The 15,289-nt window shown below is 51.9% G+C and overlaps 1 protein-coding gene across 1 annotated transcript in view; it reads right to left on the bottom strand.

Moving 5' to 3' along the window:
- Positions 1 to 15,289, bottom strand: part of RIN3 (Ras and Rab interactor 3) — a 124,598-nt gene that overhangs the window by 70,072 nt on the left and 39,237 nt on the right. Inside the window, exon 3 of the mRNA XM_064571502.1 lies at positions 2,490 to 2,607. Within this exon, the coding sequence (XP_064427572.1) occupies positions 2,490 to 2,607 (118 nt within the window). The remainder of the gene's footprint in view (positions 1 to 2,489; positions 2,608 to 15,289) is intronic.

Genomic DNA, 15,289 nt, shown 5'->3' with positions numbered 1-15,289 from the left:
TGGAAATGACGCACTGCAACCAAACACGAAATCCTGGTTCCACTGGGTAGGACTTGTGCATCCTTTCTGACCAAGTCCCGAAAGGCCAGGGGGTGTATTTGGGTTGGAAAGACCTAGAAGTGATTGCCCTGGAGTCTAGGATGGGGAAGTGGGACAGAAGCGTGGGGCAAAGGAGAAAAGCACATCTTCCACACGTTCTGTCAGTCCAGCTTGGTTCCCTTTTCCTCCGGGAAGCCTCCCCTATCAGCCTGCCCTTGAACAAAGCTCCCTCCTTGCACTTCTAGAGCATCTGTGGATGCATGCTCAGCAATCACCACTGCTTACCTTTAGCTACTTGCCAGAGGCTGGTGTTGAAATTCACGAGCACAACTGGCCCTCAGGTTTCTAAAGGGACTGTAGGTAAGTAGGGCCTGGGCAGGCAGGTCTTTGAACCTGGTTGATGGCCAAACTTGCACCCAGGGGTCTGTGTATCCCCCAGGCACCTGCTGAGAACGTCTGAGAAAGGGCCCAGGTTCTTGGAGAGCACTAGGCGCCCCAAACAACCTCACCCTTCTGCAGTCATTAGAGGGCGCTGTATATTGGTTTGGGAAAACTATGACCCTCCTTCTTCTTTGAGATACCTACATTTTCTTCCCTGCTGGACACTGCAGGTCAGGGATCACTGAGGTTTGCTGTCTAAAGTAACAACCCCACATACTCTACCGCCTTACAGACTCGCAACAGTTCACCGGGATCCAGGTCCTCTGCTTCTGCCTGTGCACAGGCCTGGACCACATTTCCCAGTCTCCCTTGCAGTTGGGTGTGGTCATATGACCGAGTTTTAGCCAATGGAATGCAAGCACAGGTGACACACCCACTTCCTGGACAAGACCTTGGTAAGACCCTCCCACAAGCTTCCGGCCTCCTCTTGGCTGGAGCCCACCCTGGGAGCCCGGAGTCCACCTGCTCAGCCGCAGAGCCACTGTCGGCCAGGGTCCCTGGAAGAGCCCTTCCCACTGATGAGGAATCTTGCACAGGAGCAGGGCACTAGCCTTTTCTGGGCTTAATCCATGACAATTTTTGTTATTATTGTGGCAACTAGCTAATCGTCCCACTTCCACGTTCTGCACAGCGCGATTCTTCATCTCAAGGTCACCCTGTATTGTTACTTTTTTATTGTCTCCTCCCTCCACCTGAATGTGAGCTCAGAGGGGCAGGGGTTGTGTCCCCAACGGTGGAGCAGCTCCTGACACAGGGGTGGCACTCGGCAACTCTGTGCTGAACACACAATGAATCAGGGTCTCTATGGCAAGGCCCCCTTATAGCAAGAAAAGCAACCTGTTTCTGCTTTCACTTTCTCGTCCACCTCTGGAGCTAGAAGATTCACTTTTCACTGAACGAATACCCACCCTGCGGGACCCAGCCTGTATTCCCTCCTCTTTGAGGCCCTCTTGGAATCCTTCCCGCTGTGGTCGGCATCCCCTGTGTCCCTCAGCCAGGGGTCCTTCTGCAGTCACACTTGTCACACTGCACAGCAAGTACTGATGTCTGTGTCTCTCCCACCCCATCATGTCCCCCCAGCTAGACTGGGAGACCCTTGAGGCCAGGGCTTACTCTTCTGTGCATCCTCCCAGTGTTGAGCCAAGTGCTTCCTGAGAAACAACTAGTCCAAAATATTTAATAAATATCGCCAAAGTATTTATTGTATTTATATGTGATATGAATATATAATATTTATGAAATACTTAATACATATTTTATCATCTTCTTTAACTCTTTTCACTCTGCTTCTAACTAAGGGTAAAAAACTTCCCATAACCCCATGGATTTATAAGAAAACCTAAGCTGACGTCTGGAATGTTCTATAGATTCTTCTAACTTCTAGGCTTTTTGGAGCTTAATACTTTAATACCCCTAAGAGGCCCGGATCTTTTCATTGCATATCAGTACAAACCTGCCCTTGATCGGAGGCCCCCAAACATTTTCCCACCGGGGCCCAGGCCTGCTCCTGGCAACCCTGTGCACACACGGGATTTCTGGCTTCCAAAGTGCTTTCCTGTTTGACCCTCACAAAGGCCCTGTGACTCAGGCAGAACAGTGACTACTATGTGCATTTGACAGATGAGGAAACAGGCTCAGGGAGGTGGAGTGACTTGTCCAAGATCACGGTTTGCGTGTGTGCTGAGCTGTCTCTAGGACCAGGGACCCAGACAGTTCCTCTCCTTTTCTTCCTTTTCTCCAGCCTGAGCTGATAAGAAGAAACTTCACAGAGACCACGAGGAAGCAAAGCCACCACGCCATGACATGCGTGAGCGGAAGCTCATACTGACTTGGCTGATAAACTGAGTTCACAACAGATCTGGCCAAATAACTTCGGGGGATTGAAAGCTCCCCGCTTCTTCTAATTTTAACCCCTCTGGCCTGCCGGGAGTGTCTGTGGCTGCATGGCATAGCATCTTCTGCTGCTGCTGCTGTGTGGTCGGGGCCAGCACAGGAAGACAGGTACTTACTCGATTTTTCTTCTTTAACGGTGTATTCGAGCACCTCGGACGAGCCCTCGTTGAGGGAAGGGAAGTGGACACAGAGCACCAGGTGCTTTAAGCCGCTGTCCCGACGGACCAGGAACGTCTGCAATGGAAGAAGGGGGGCAACTCCATGAATCAAAGATTTGGGTGAAGGTTAGAAGGACAACAATGGGATGGAAGTCATCCAGAACGTTCCAGAAACAAGGAGGCAGTGTCGGGGAGTCAAGCATTCCTCCGGAGATCTGGGGATTCTGCCCCGAGAGCCATGTGTCACCTGGCCCATGTCCCCTGGCTCCTGAATCTCCATTTCTCATATGCCCACAGAGGAGGTCCAACTACATCAATGCTTCCCAAAGAATTCTGTGTCATAGACACAGAGTTTGGCAGGGGTGTTTAACAGGCAGGTTCCCGTGCCCCAGCCGTGGGATGCTGTTGGGTGGGTAGGGCCCAGAATCGGGGGATTCTGATATGGGTAGTGGTCCTGCATCCGCACTTAGTAAAGCTCTAAGGCATGGGGAGTCATGTTGATTTTCAACTCACACCCCAGCATGTATGCTCACCTCTACTCTCCCCCCAACCCTGGAGTCTAAGCCTCTCCCATTCAGGCCCCAAGTACCTGGGCTGGAGCTGGCTGGCCTCTCCTTCAGGGGTCCAAGGTCAAGCTGCCTTCTGCCCCCTAGGCCGGTGGGAACCAGCTGTGTGTGAGGGAACGTGAGGGTGAGTCTGTGCATGGGGGTGGGTGAGTGTAGTATAATAACAACTAGATCTGGTCTTTGTCCCCGGTTCCTGGCACAGAGCTTCAAAAACCTTTGGAATTTCCTGGGTGATAAGTGTCTTTTATTATTCATAATGAGCTGCTTCTGACCATACCTGAGTTCACACTAACAGGTGACTCATGGTGGGCCCCTGGTATCAAAGGAAGGTCTGGCCACAGAAAAGCCAGCCAGGAGAATAGAGGGTTGGAACTCGCAGGCCCACCTGGACCTCCTCCGCTGGGGAGAGGAGCTGGAGCTGGGATGGCCAACAGGTTAGTCCATCACGTCTGTGAGATAAAACTCACTGGAAGCCCTGGGCACTCAGACTCCATTGGAGCTTCCTCGTTGGTGAAAACACAGACGTGCCCAGAATCTGCCAGGGGAGGGTGTGGGCGCTGTTTGCCCCTTCCCACCCCAGACCTCACCCCTCTTTGTCCCTGTCATTGGCTGCTCTTGAGTTGAGCCCTTTAGAATGAAAGGGTCAACAGAAATAGTGCTTTCAGGAAGTTCCCCGAGTTATTCTAGCAAATTGTCAATCCTGAATGGGGGTCGTGTTTGCAGCCAAGTTAGAAGTGTGAGTGTGGGTAGCCTGGGGACCTCACTTCCGTCTGGCACCTGAAGTCCGGGCAGCCTTGTTGGGGACCCTGACCTTTAACTTCTGGGGCCTGCACTTACTCCAGGTAGTGTCAGAATGGGGTTGAATTGTGGGACACCCCACTGGAGTCGGAGAATTGTTGTCGGAGCAGAGTGAGTGAGTGTGTGTGTGTGGGCGGGCGGGGGGGGTGAGTATGGATTGAGTGAACGCTGGGCTGTCCCAGGGCCTCCCACCTGGAACTCTGGGACAGGAGGCCTGAGCTGCAGCTGGTGGTGCCCCTAGGAAGGCCGACAGCGCAAACCCGGATCCTTAATCCTGAGCTGGGGTGGGAGCTGAGGCTGGTGCCCCAAACTGAAACCAAACTGGGGGGGGGTGTCTGTCTTTGCAGGGAAAGCACACCCTTTACACATGTGGTGCCTATGTGTGGGGACACCTGCCCAGTAGGTCCCTTGTTCAGAGGCCATGCACGTAGCCGAGCTGCCTCTGTCTCGACCTCGAGTGTCAGGAACGGCACAGGAAGGAGGGCCTGTGTTGCTCAAGCCGTGGGTCATGACCCATGGGTGCAGATGCCACCCACTATTTTTATTTTTTCAAAATAAAATAGAAGAGAATCGAAGATGAGAAGGATGCTTATGAGAAGGATGGACTCTGTCAGAGAGTGAGAAAAAGAGAGAGAGAGAGACCTACAAAGGGCCAGGGCCACAGTCCAACGTAGATTTCTTTCTTACTCTGCCGGCCTGGCCTTCTTCCTTGACTCTTTTGAACTGCACTGATCTCTCCCTAGGTTGACTGCGATGACCAAGCATGGTTGCTGGCCTCAGCCGGGGGCCTCCTTGATGCTGCTCTGCAAGCTAATTGGCTCTTGCATACCCAGCACGCACTTATTTCTAGATTTCTTCACTCTGCTGACACATCGGTGTTGTGTTCCACCCTCACCGAGAGAAAGAGAAGACAGGAACTGCTCCAGCTGGGAGGAGAGTCAGTCTGTCACAATCTGTATCTTTCTTGGGCTCCCCCAGGGCCCCAAGCAGCCAGTCATGAGCTCCATGGCCCTGGGTAATTCTGTGATTTCCCTGAGCCTCAGTGTTCTGATCTGTCAATGGGGATAACAACACCAGAACACCCAGCAGACACAAGAACCCAACCACAGCCCCGCCTCTCCGTGTTGGAAATCCTGGGGTCGCACAGGAAAGCCCCCAGTGGGATAATCGGGTCTCCACTGATGCTCCCTGAGGATTCACTCTCCGTTTGCCCCCCGCCCTCCCACAGCTGGGGTTTGTTCTTCAGTCTCCCGGTCTCAGGCTCCCTAGCGAACTGGGGATCAGTCTGCTATTCGTGTTAATTGTGAAAAAGAACCAGGAGGGATCTCCTTGGGAGAGTGGTTCAGCTGATGCTAAGGAGCTGGAGGCTGGAACAGTGGCTCCCACCTGTGCTCTGGCCGCACTCCTTCCTTACATTTGGCCCCACTCACTCCTCACCGCAGCCCCGTGAGGTAGGGACTTACTATCTGTCCTTGACGGGGGAAGACTCAGGCCATAGAGAGGCCTAACACACCCAGGGCCATGCCGATGGGAAGCGCCAAAGCAGGATGCAGACCCAGGTGTCACCGGGAGCACCTCGCTTCTTTATTGCTGTCATGTCTGTGTCATCTACTCATTGGGGGGTAGGGGTGTGGACAGGGGTGGAAAGTCCCCCAGGCTGGGTTCTGACCAGTCCCCAATGCTGAATGCCCAACACGCACCCTTTCTGCACGGCCACAAAGCCTCACGTAGCACTTCCTTCTACCATGGCCAAGTCCTGGGGCTCTTATCTGAAAAGCCAAGATAAGGCACTGGGGGAAGATGGGGGGGTGGTGGGAGAGGTTGTGAGCTAGTGGGGGCAGGTTGGGGAGGGAAGCTGGAGGAGACCTCTGACCCTTCCTGCCTAGTTAGCCAGGAGGGAGGGGGACACAGACAAGGGTCTGCCTGGGCCACTGTCTTTTGGAACAAGAGAGTCTGTTCCATGTTCCCCTTTGGGGAGGCTTAGCTGCTCAGCTAGTCACAGGGTCTCTTTTGGGAAAGATCCCCAGACAGCACCCCAGACGCAGTGTTGTGTGTAGCAAAGCGAGGAATAATGCATAGTGACCCCTGGCTTTCTAGGTCATGGGGAATCTCCTATGCTCCACCTCGGGGTGGCCTTGGCCTATCCCCTAAGGAGGGTCTGTCCACAATGGTGGTTGCAGATGAGTGCACAGGAGGCTGAAGGGCTGGATGGGCCACCCAGCGCTCTTGCTCCAACACCCTTGGGGGTTCCATGTGCAAATTCTTCAAGCCCCCTTTGCTTCTCTTTCTACACCCGGCAGCTAGCTTTTGAGAGATGCAGGGGGACCCAAATCCCAGCTCCACTATGCACTAGCTGTGGATCCACGGACAAGCTGCCTTTAGTCCTCCGGGTCTCAATCTCTTCATGTGAGTGTGAGAATGATAATATCCATCTTTCAGGGTTGCTGTGAGAATTGCTGACTGTGTACGTCAAATGCCTGACACCGAGTGTGCACTTAATAAAAAGTACTTACAATCTTTATTATTGGAGTAGACTGCTCTCATTTACTGAGCACTAAACCACATGCTAAGATTTTTATATGCATAATCTCATTTGATAAATAAGTAATTATTAGCAAGATGATTACTATGTATCTTTTTCCAGAGGGGGAGATAGGAAGAAGAGACTCACGGACCATTCTCCTGTGTGGTAGATTAAAAATGGCCACAAATTCCTTGCAGCTTCTCGCATCAAATTTCCCCACGCCTGGAAAGGGTAGCCGTGGGACTTGCTTTGACCAAAAGAATGCAGCACATAGGGCACTGTGGGGTTCTGAGCCTAGGCTGTAAGAGGCAGGTCAGCTTCCACGCTCACCCTTTGGGACCATAGCTGTCACGTGAGGACCCCGGAGTGAGTCTGCTGGAATCACGTGGCCCAGCCAGCAGCCCGCACCAGCCGAGTGAGTGGGCCCACCTCAGGCCAGCCAGCCCCAGCCGAGCTGCCGGCTTACTGCGGCTGCATGGCGGACCCCAGGTGAGACCAGCAGAACTGCTCAGCAGAACCCAGCCCAAACTGCTAACCCACAGAATCGTGAGCAAATCAAATGGTGACCGTTTTAAGCCACTGAAGTTTGAAGTGATTTGCTCTGTAACAGTCACTAATGATAGAGCCACTGGGTGTATGGACATGGGCCCCATCCTTTGGGTACCTGCTCCTCTCTTCCTTCTAGGAGGTGCTGTGGGCGGGTCTCCAGAGCTCGGGGCGGGGGGAGTTTGAAAGCCAGTGATGTGCCCAGCTCCCCACTCTCCAGCCAGAGGAACCAAGATCCAGAGATGACAGAGACCTCCTGAGGCCATGTCAGTCGTTAGTGGCAGAACCAGGACAAGAACGCAAAGTCAATGACCTTCAGGTCACGGTTGTGACCATTGCAGGTCACATCCTCCAACCCAACCCACCCATGAGTGTCAACTGAGCATGCGTTCTATGCCAGGCATCAGGCTAGATGTTTTAGATACTTTGCACCAACTCTCAGCCTGGGGCTTGGAGTATTTTACCCATTGTACAGATGGGAAAAGTATGGGGGGAGGAGCAACAGAAAGAGAGGGAAAGGGGAATGCTCAGAGCAGTGGGCCTTGGGGCCCTTCCATGTACGACTTTGGCCTGCAGGCTCTGGAGTCAGATGGTCTGAGTTCAGTCCCTAGCTTGGCTACTCTGAGCTGTGTGGTCTCTCTGGGGCTGCTTCTTCCTCTGGAAAATGTGCTCGTAATAGTTTTTGCCAGGGACAGTCGCTATCAGCTCCCCAAGAACTAGTCTTTTCCCTTTCTTGCCAACTGACTCCAATTCTGGATGCAATGTATCCTGCCGCAGGAGGATTTGGTCAAAAGCCAGTCATGGTTATTCTGCTCCTTTTTGCCATTCACCCCCTTTCCCAGCCTCCCTTGCAGTTAGGGGGTGACCAAAATTGCATCTAAAAAAAATATTTGTTTCCTGACCAAAAGCCTGCTAGGAGAAGAAAGCCTTTTGCCTGTGACCTCTCGCCTTTGAATGAGTGATATGGCTGGGGCTGCAGCAGCCATTTTGTCACCATTAAGTGACAAATCAGAGGCCAAAAAGCCAACGCCTTGAAGATGGGGAACAGAAAGGTGAAAACACCCTGGGTTCTCAGGATATCACTTAGCTGCTAAACTAACCCTGGACCCCAACGTCCAGATTTCTCATTAGATGAACACTAGTGGCTTTATGGCTGAAGCTACCATAGGCTGGGTTTGTTGTTACTTGAAGCTGAAAGCATTCCCAGCTGACCCAGTTGCCTCGAATGATTATTTTTTTTAAAGATTTTATTTATTTATTTGACACAGAGAGACACAGCGAGAGAGGGAATACAAGCAGGGGGAGCGGGAGAGGGAGAAGCAGGCTTCCCGCCAAGCAGGGAGCCCGATGCGGGGCTTGATCCCAGGACCCTGGGACCATGACCTGAGCCGAAGGCAGACGCTTAACGACTGAGCCACCCAGGCGCTCCTGCCTCGAGTGATTATTAAAAGACCTGCGCAGGTGCCTTCAGCAGAATGTCGGCTACATAATAAGCCTCGGTATATGGTGCCTCCCCTCCCCAGTGCTCCTCTACCTGCCTCGAGTCCTGAGGACAAATGGCACAGAACCCCCTCCTGCAAGAAGGTAGCATTCCTATCTTCAGCAGTTCATGGACGGCTCCATGAGTCAGAAAGGAAGCACGGTGAGACACCAGGCACCCAGGATAAGGACAGATATCCTCATTAGCAGCTCCAGACTTCAGGCCTCCGTGTAGAGTGAAGGGTTAAGCTCAAGGTGGGGAGAGAGGGACCAGGAGGTGACAAGTGCAGCCGTGGGGGCCTTTTTTGTCCCCCTGCAGGGGCTACCCAGGGTGATAAGGAGTGGAACAGTTCAGTTATTCCCCCACCCTCCCCCACTGCTCCTAAAAGTCTTCCCCGATTAACCAGGCTACCAACAAACCTTGCTGTGCCCCAGTGTCCTCACTCAGCCTCTCCCCTCTATGGGAACAACACAGTCTGGTGCCTTGTTGAGCCGACATCTGAGTCATCCCACTCCTTCTATTCCCTCTTCCCCGCATCTCCCCCCCCGCCCCCGCTTTTGTCAGCTTCCCCAGTGCCCTGCATTAGAAACTCTCAGAAAGCAGAAGAACCCTCTTCCCGCAATTGTACAAACTGACTGGGCCATGCCCACTCTGGGGGTCCAGTTTTCTTTGAAGAGCTAGGATTCTCCTGTCCCCACCCCCAAAACAGCTGTGGGGTAGCCATCAGAGTGCAGGGCTGAAAGGCAGGACACTTGGTGGCCCTCCTAGTTCTGCCCCTGGTTTGCTGTGTCCTTTGGCAAGTCACTACCCCTCTCTGAGCTGGCTTTTCCAGTCTAGTGAGGGGCTGAAGGGTCCCAGGACTCCTTTCTTCTCGAAGATACTCTCCCAGAGCAGCATCCTGGGGTCTTTCCCAGATCCTGAGAGGCTGGCACTGAGTTTCCCAGGGAAATGACTGCAGTCCACGAGGTTGGAAGAGCCGGCTGTAGGAACCTCGCCCTGCCTACCCTTAGCCAGAGTGGGTTTTTGGAAAGACAAACTGATTTCCATAACAGCTGGGACAGAATACGCTCAGGGAGAGAATTATGCAGCCTCCGCATGCCCCTCCTCCTCTCCAAATAAATATATAATAACCCAAAGCCCAATACACCATAATGATTTTACTGCTACTATCCATTTTTGGCCTGGACACTCCAGAGCTGTCTGCTTTTCTACTTTGGTTATTTTAGGACTATTTTCCAGCTGCTTGGGGGAAACTTTCCAATCATGCCCATCGGAGCAGTCACAGAAGTGGCTGGTTCTTCCCAGAGGCCAGAAGTTCGGGGGCTGCCTGGCCTCTGGAGGCCGGTGGTCCAGTGGGTCAGTGGCCAGAGCCCACTCTGGACACATGTGGCCCACCTTTCCCATTACTTCTACTGAAGTGGTAGCCTGGCACGGAGGGGAGTTTCTCAATTACCTAGGGAGTTTTTTGGGTTTTTTTTTAGATTTTACTTATTTATTTGATAGAGACACAGCGAGAGAGGGAACACAAGCAGGGGGAGTGGGAGAGGGAGAAGCAGGCTCCCTGCTGAGCAGGGAGCCCGATGCGGGGCTCTATCCCAGGGATCATGACCTGAGCCGAAGGCAGATGCTTAACGACTGAGCCACGCAGGTGCCCCCCTAGGGAGCTTTTTAAAACATGCTGATGCCTGAGCTCTACTCCCAAAAAAAAAAAAAAAAAAAAAAAAAAAAATCAGCATTTCTGGGAATGAGGCCGAGACATTTTTAAAGCCTTTGAAGGCAGTCAGTTGGTAAGTTCAAGTCACACTTCGGCATTTAGCAGCCGATTACACGGGCAGGCTCCTTACCATCAGAGCTGACTTTGCTCACTTATAAAATAGGAAGCCTGCCCCCTGTTCTACAGGGCTGTTGGAAAGATGAGAGAGGGCGCTTAAGGCACAACAGACCTGTGGGAACTGTTGACCGTGCTTCTTTCCTTGCCCCGGAAGGGACAAGAGAGGGGCTGCACTGATGCTTTTCCAAACGAATCTTGAATGGAATTGGCATTCCTTGGGCTCACACCTGGGGAAGGTGCCTTGAACCACCTACACAGCTGGTCCGTATCACCACACAGGCTACTCCGACTCTTGAGCTAACCCCCCACTACAAAAAGCAATCTTACGAGAGATTTCTCTCATTAAAAACTATCTGTTGTCCTCCAGGCCGTGGCACTCCGTACTCCAAACCAGTAGCAACAAACACACATAACACCCAGATCTTGCTTCCTAATATTATTCTCTAATAAAAGGGACCAGAGCTCCTTGGAGAAATGGCTGATTCTAGGATTGGGACAAGGAATATACAAGACAATCCTGGAGAATGCGGTGTCAGGAAGTAAGGAAGCACTCCAAAAACCAAACACACACATACACATGCAATGGTGGCCGTATGTCAAAGGGACACGGGAACCAACTGAAGGAGCTCCCGATGGCCAAAGCTGGAACAATCTGAGCAACAGAATCATTAAAGTAGTATTGATTATAACCCAAAGCAGAAAGGCAATATCCACAAGTCCATATTGCTACAAGTAAATGATGTAATAAATAAATGAGTGAAGATGAGACTACGTCTCTTGTGCAGAAGAACTCTTATGTAGATAGTCAAGGAACTTCCTGATGATGGGCTGTGCGTAGTGACTTCCCTCCAAAGAGGGCAGCATAAGGGGAGGAAAGGTTCACTTTACAGAGGGGAAAGCTGACAAGCACCTCGGCCAGGTGATCCAGGTAAACACGGATAGTAAGTGATAAGTCATGTTGATAGTAGGTACTTCTGACATGATGTGATGAGAGAGGCACTTTACTTCTGTGTCTTCCGCCCCCAAACTCATAACCCTAGTCTAACCATCAGATAAATCCCAAAAGAGGGACCCCCTACCGAATACCTTAAAATACCTATATTCCTCAAACCTGTCAAGGCCACATCAGAAACAAAGAAAGTCTGAAAAACTCTCACAGCCTAGAGGAGCCTGAGGAGACACAATGACTAAATGTAAGATGGCGCCCTGCCTGAAATGCTGCAACAGAAAATGGACATTAGGTAAAGCCTAGGGGCTTTAGTTCATATGAATGTATCAAACTTGCTTCATTAATTGTGACAAATGTATCCTACCAGTGTTAGATGTTAACAGTAGCAGAAACTGGGTGAGGAGTATTCAGGAACTCCCCATACTGTTTTTGCAACTCTTCTGTAAATCTAAAATTTCTAAAATTAAACTTAAAAAAAAAAAAAGCACCATTTGGGTGAAGAATGAATAAAGGCGGCTTTTTGATTGCCTTGTTTCTGGATACACACAAATCAAAAATGGGCCAGTATGTTCCCAATACCTTATCAGAGAAGCAGACTGCAGAGAGGGGAGATGGGGAGGGGTGGAGGAGGTGGGGCACGGTCAAGATCACAGAGATATTGGGGGGTGGGCAAAGGAGCCAGATGCCTGGTCTCCTGACCATTCGCCTCTGGACAGGAGGAAGCATCCTCCTCATCAGGAGAGGTGGGGTCCAGGCGATCTCTGAAGACCCTTCGAGCTCTCACAGCCTGGGGCCCACCTGTGGTGTCTGCACCATTTTTTCCCCCATTTTTTAAAGTACTTAAAAAAAAAAAGATTTTATTTATGTATTTGGGAGAGAGAGAGAGTGCATGAGCAGGGGGAGGCACAGAGGGAGAAGCAGACTCCCCGCAGAGCAAGGAGCCCGATTCGGGGCTCGATCCCAGGACCCTGGGATCATGACCTGAGCTGAAGGCAGACACTTGACCGACTGAGCCACCCAGGAGCCTGTGTCTGCAGCTTTAAAAATGAGGAAAGCATTGCGCTGGCTGAGTTTCAGTGCTGGGATGAAGTTACCCAGCTGAAGGTCACACCCCGTAGACTCTGTTCTCACTAGTTGTGTGGCCTCAGGCAAGTGAGTGAGCCTCTCCTCACCTTTACTTCTTCAGTGGGGAAATAAGGGCACTAATAATACCAACCACCTGACAGAAATCATGGTGGGGATAGATAAGACTGTGCAAAGAACAACCCTGGGTAAAAGTTGGCCAATTGTTCTTATCACAGCATGCACTTCGGGCTTTGCTTCTGCTTGAAAATACAGATGTGAAGAGTCAGGGATCAAGGCAGAGAGGGAGGGGGCAGGGAAGGCAAGAGAAGGCGCATCTGCTCCAATTCTGTTGTCTTCAGCGCTGGCTCGGAGACCCACCAATTCTCCAACAGACCCTCTCTGCTCCCCCATCCCAGTCCTGCCCATCCATCCTGCAAGACCCAGCTCAGCATCTGCCTCCTCCAGGAGGTCTGCCCGTATCACCCCAGAGCTCGACATCTCTTTCTGGCCACAGCCAGATCTTCTCATCCTCAGGGCAGAGAGGAGGTACTGGAAGACAGATCCTCACACCCCACAGCCTTGAACCAATGGCTCTCAGGAGTCAGTGGACAAGGAGCTTGCTAGTTTCTTGGGTGGGATGGCCTTGAGATATGTGTTCCACACTGGTTCACAGAATGCTCCAGCAGGATCCAGCAGGATCCAGCTCCCCTTGCAGCCTGTGGTAACTTGCATGATCACATACCTTTTATTAGCTGCCTCCCTTCCCTGTCTTATTTCCCCTGCCGGCTTCCCTGGCATCACCTCTCAAATTAACCACTTGAACTCAAATCCTTGTCTTGGGGTCTGCTTCTGGGGAAGCCCAAACTAGGGCACTCCTCTTAGCCTCAGTTTCCTTATCTGTAAATTGGGGATAATGGCAGATTCAGAGGCCACCCAGGATTATCACAAGGATTCAATGAGATGACATCATATAGGGCTTGGCATTAATGCTAGTACAGAGCCCCGCATCAAGAAGCAATCTTCACATAGAGCCACTCTTGTTATTTTGATTTGGGCTTATCTTAAACTTTTTGAAGACAGGGCTGACCCCTGGGGGCAGAGCAGTCAGGACTTCGGCTGGCCCAGCCTGCCCTGGAGATGCACTTGCCTCTCCCACGAAGGGTCCTTACTGTCTTGTCCACCCGCATCTACGTCCATGCCCAGGACACATCTCCCCTAGTGACCAAGAAAGGCCCAGAAAATGGCCATCCCTCAGCATCCAAACCTTGCACTTGGGCCTATTTTTGAGCCGCATCCCCCCAGGAAGGGTGGGAAGTCCCCTCAGAAGCTAACAGGGAAGTGGGTGATTCTTTGGTTGACTGGACATGTTGGGAAGGTTGACTGGGACACTCGCTGGCGTAAGTCCCCGATATTATTTTCAAAATAGAAAACCTTTTGGTGGGGAGGGACGAAACAACAGAGCTTGTTTTCTTGAGGACGACAGTCAACCTGACTGCCCCTGGAGCCCCCTCCCAGCTCCCCCCTCTAGAGGGATCTGCAGACTCCCGGGCTGCCCCTGGTGCTGCAGTGGGGCTGGCCTGGGCCGCAGGGTGCCTGCCACCATAACCCAGAGGAGACCCCCCCTTGGTCTCGGCAGGATTCTGCTGGGCTGTCCGGCCTCTATGGTCCCCACTCCCCCTGGTAGGGGCTCTGTGGCAAGGGGAGGTTGGAACTTTGTTGGAGGGCCCATAAGTTCCAGTAATTCCAATTTTCAGGTACAACTGCTTACTTGATGGATTTTTATCTCGTCCTGAGCCCCATGTATGTGGAGCTTGGACTCTTCCCCAGATGCAGCACCCACAGCACGACCTACCGCACTGAAGGTGAGCCCAGCGGCTGAAAGGTAGGATTCCCTTTGCACATGCAGATACGACATAGCCCGGGAGCAGCCAGACTGCCTGGGTTCAAATTCCAGCCCTTGTTCCCTGAGTCACCTGGGGGAGGTCACTCAGCTTCTTTGCATCTCAGTTTACCTCTTCTGTAACATGGGCCTGATTGCAATGCCCACGTCAGAGGGCTGCCGTGAGCACACACGTGCTGATTCGCGTGCATGCCCTCGGTGAGTGCCTGGGACATAGTGCTTGACGGACCCCAGCTGCTGTCACCGGGGGACTCTGAGGATAATGCCTGCAGAGACAGACCATGCGCTTGGAGCAAACACGGTTTCCGCAGCGGACTGGTGACTGCCGGGGCCAGGGGAAGAAGGCCCGGCTGCTTTAATGGATGCGGGGCTTTATGTCGGGGTGATGAAATGTTTTGGAAGCAGACAGCGGTGCTGCTTCTGTGAACAGACTAAATAGTGTGCTTGAAAACGGCTCATTTTCTGTGATGTGACTTTCACCTCAATAACAAACAAAACCGAAAAAAGACTTCTGGGAAGGAGGTGAGGGGAAAGAGAACAGGTGGCAAAAGCTTTGAGAAGACTCTTCACTTCTGTCCAGCTTGATTTTTTTTTTTTTTTTTTTACAGTGACTACACATGTTTGCCACTTTTATAATTAAACAAACTCAATGTTTTTTAAAAAGGAAGTGGCGTGTAAGAGAAAAACGCGTGGGGTGGGTGGCATTTGATGGGTTCTGACTCACATTTTGCTATCTACCTATCTTCCTTCCCCTGTGATGCTCATACTACCTGGACCAGAGTACCTTCACTAACGGCCCCACTTCAAAGTGAGAAAAGTGAGCCTCAGAAAAATCTAAGCCCCTTGGCTCAACTCACAGAGCCTGGCTGCAGAAAAGCTTTTGCCTCCATCCCACAGCCCCTGCTTCTCATACGTCAACTAAGGGGGTGTGATATGATTTCTCAGGTACCTCCAGCTCTGATCCCCTCTGGTCCCAGATGCGTGGCTGACTTCTCCAAGTGTGAGTCCTGCCTCTTCAGTGCCCCAGTGCCCACACAGCCCACGCCAGCCACACAGTCCCCTGTTCTCCAGGGGGGACACCTGCTCTCCAAAGCAGGAA

Source organism: Mirounga angustirostris, unplaced genomic scaffold (genome assembly GCF_029215605.1).
Source record: "Mirounga angustirostris isolate CCGP_5_RB_7025 unplaced genomic scaffold, mMirAng1.0.hap1 SCAF_9, whole genome shotgun sequence".
NCBI classification, from domain to species: domain Eukaryota; kingdom Metazoa; phylum Chordata; class Mammalia; order Carnivora; family Phocidae; genus Mirounga; species Mirounga angustirostris.
Note: the sequence above shows the minus strand (reverse complement) of the source record. Positions and strands in the feature narration are given on the sequence as shown.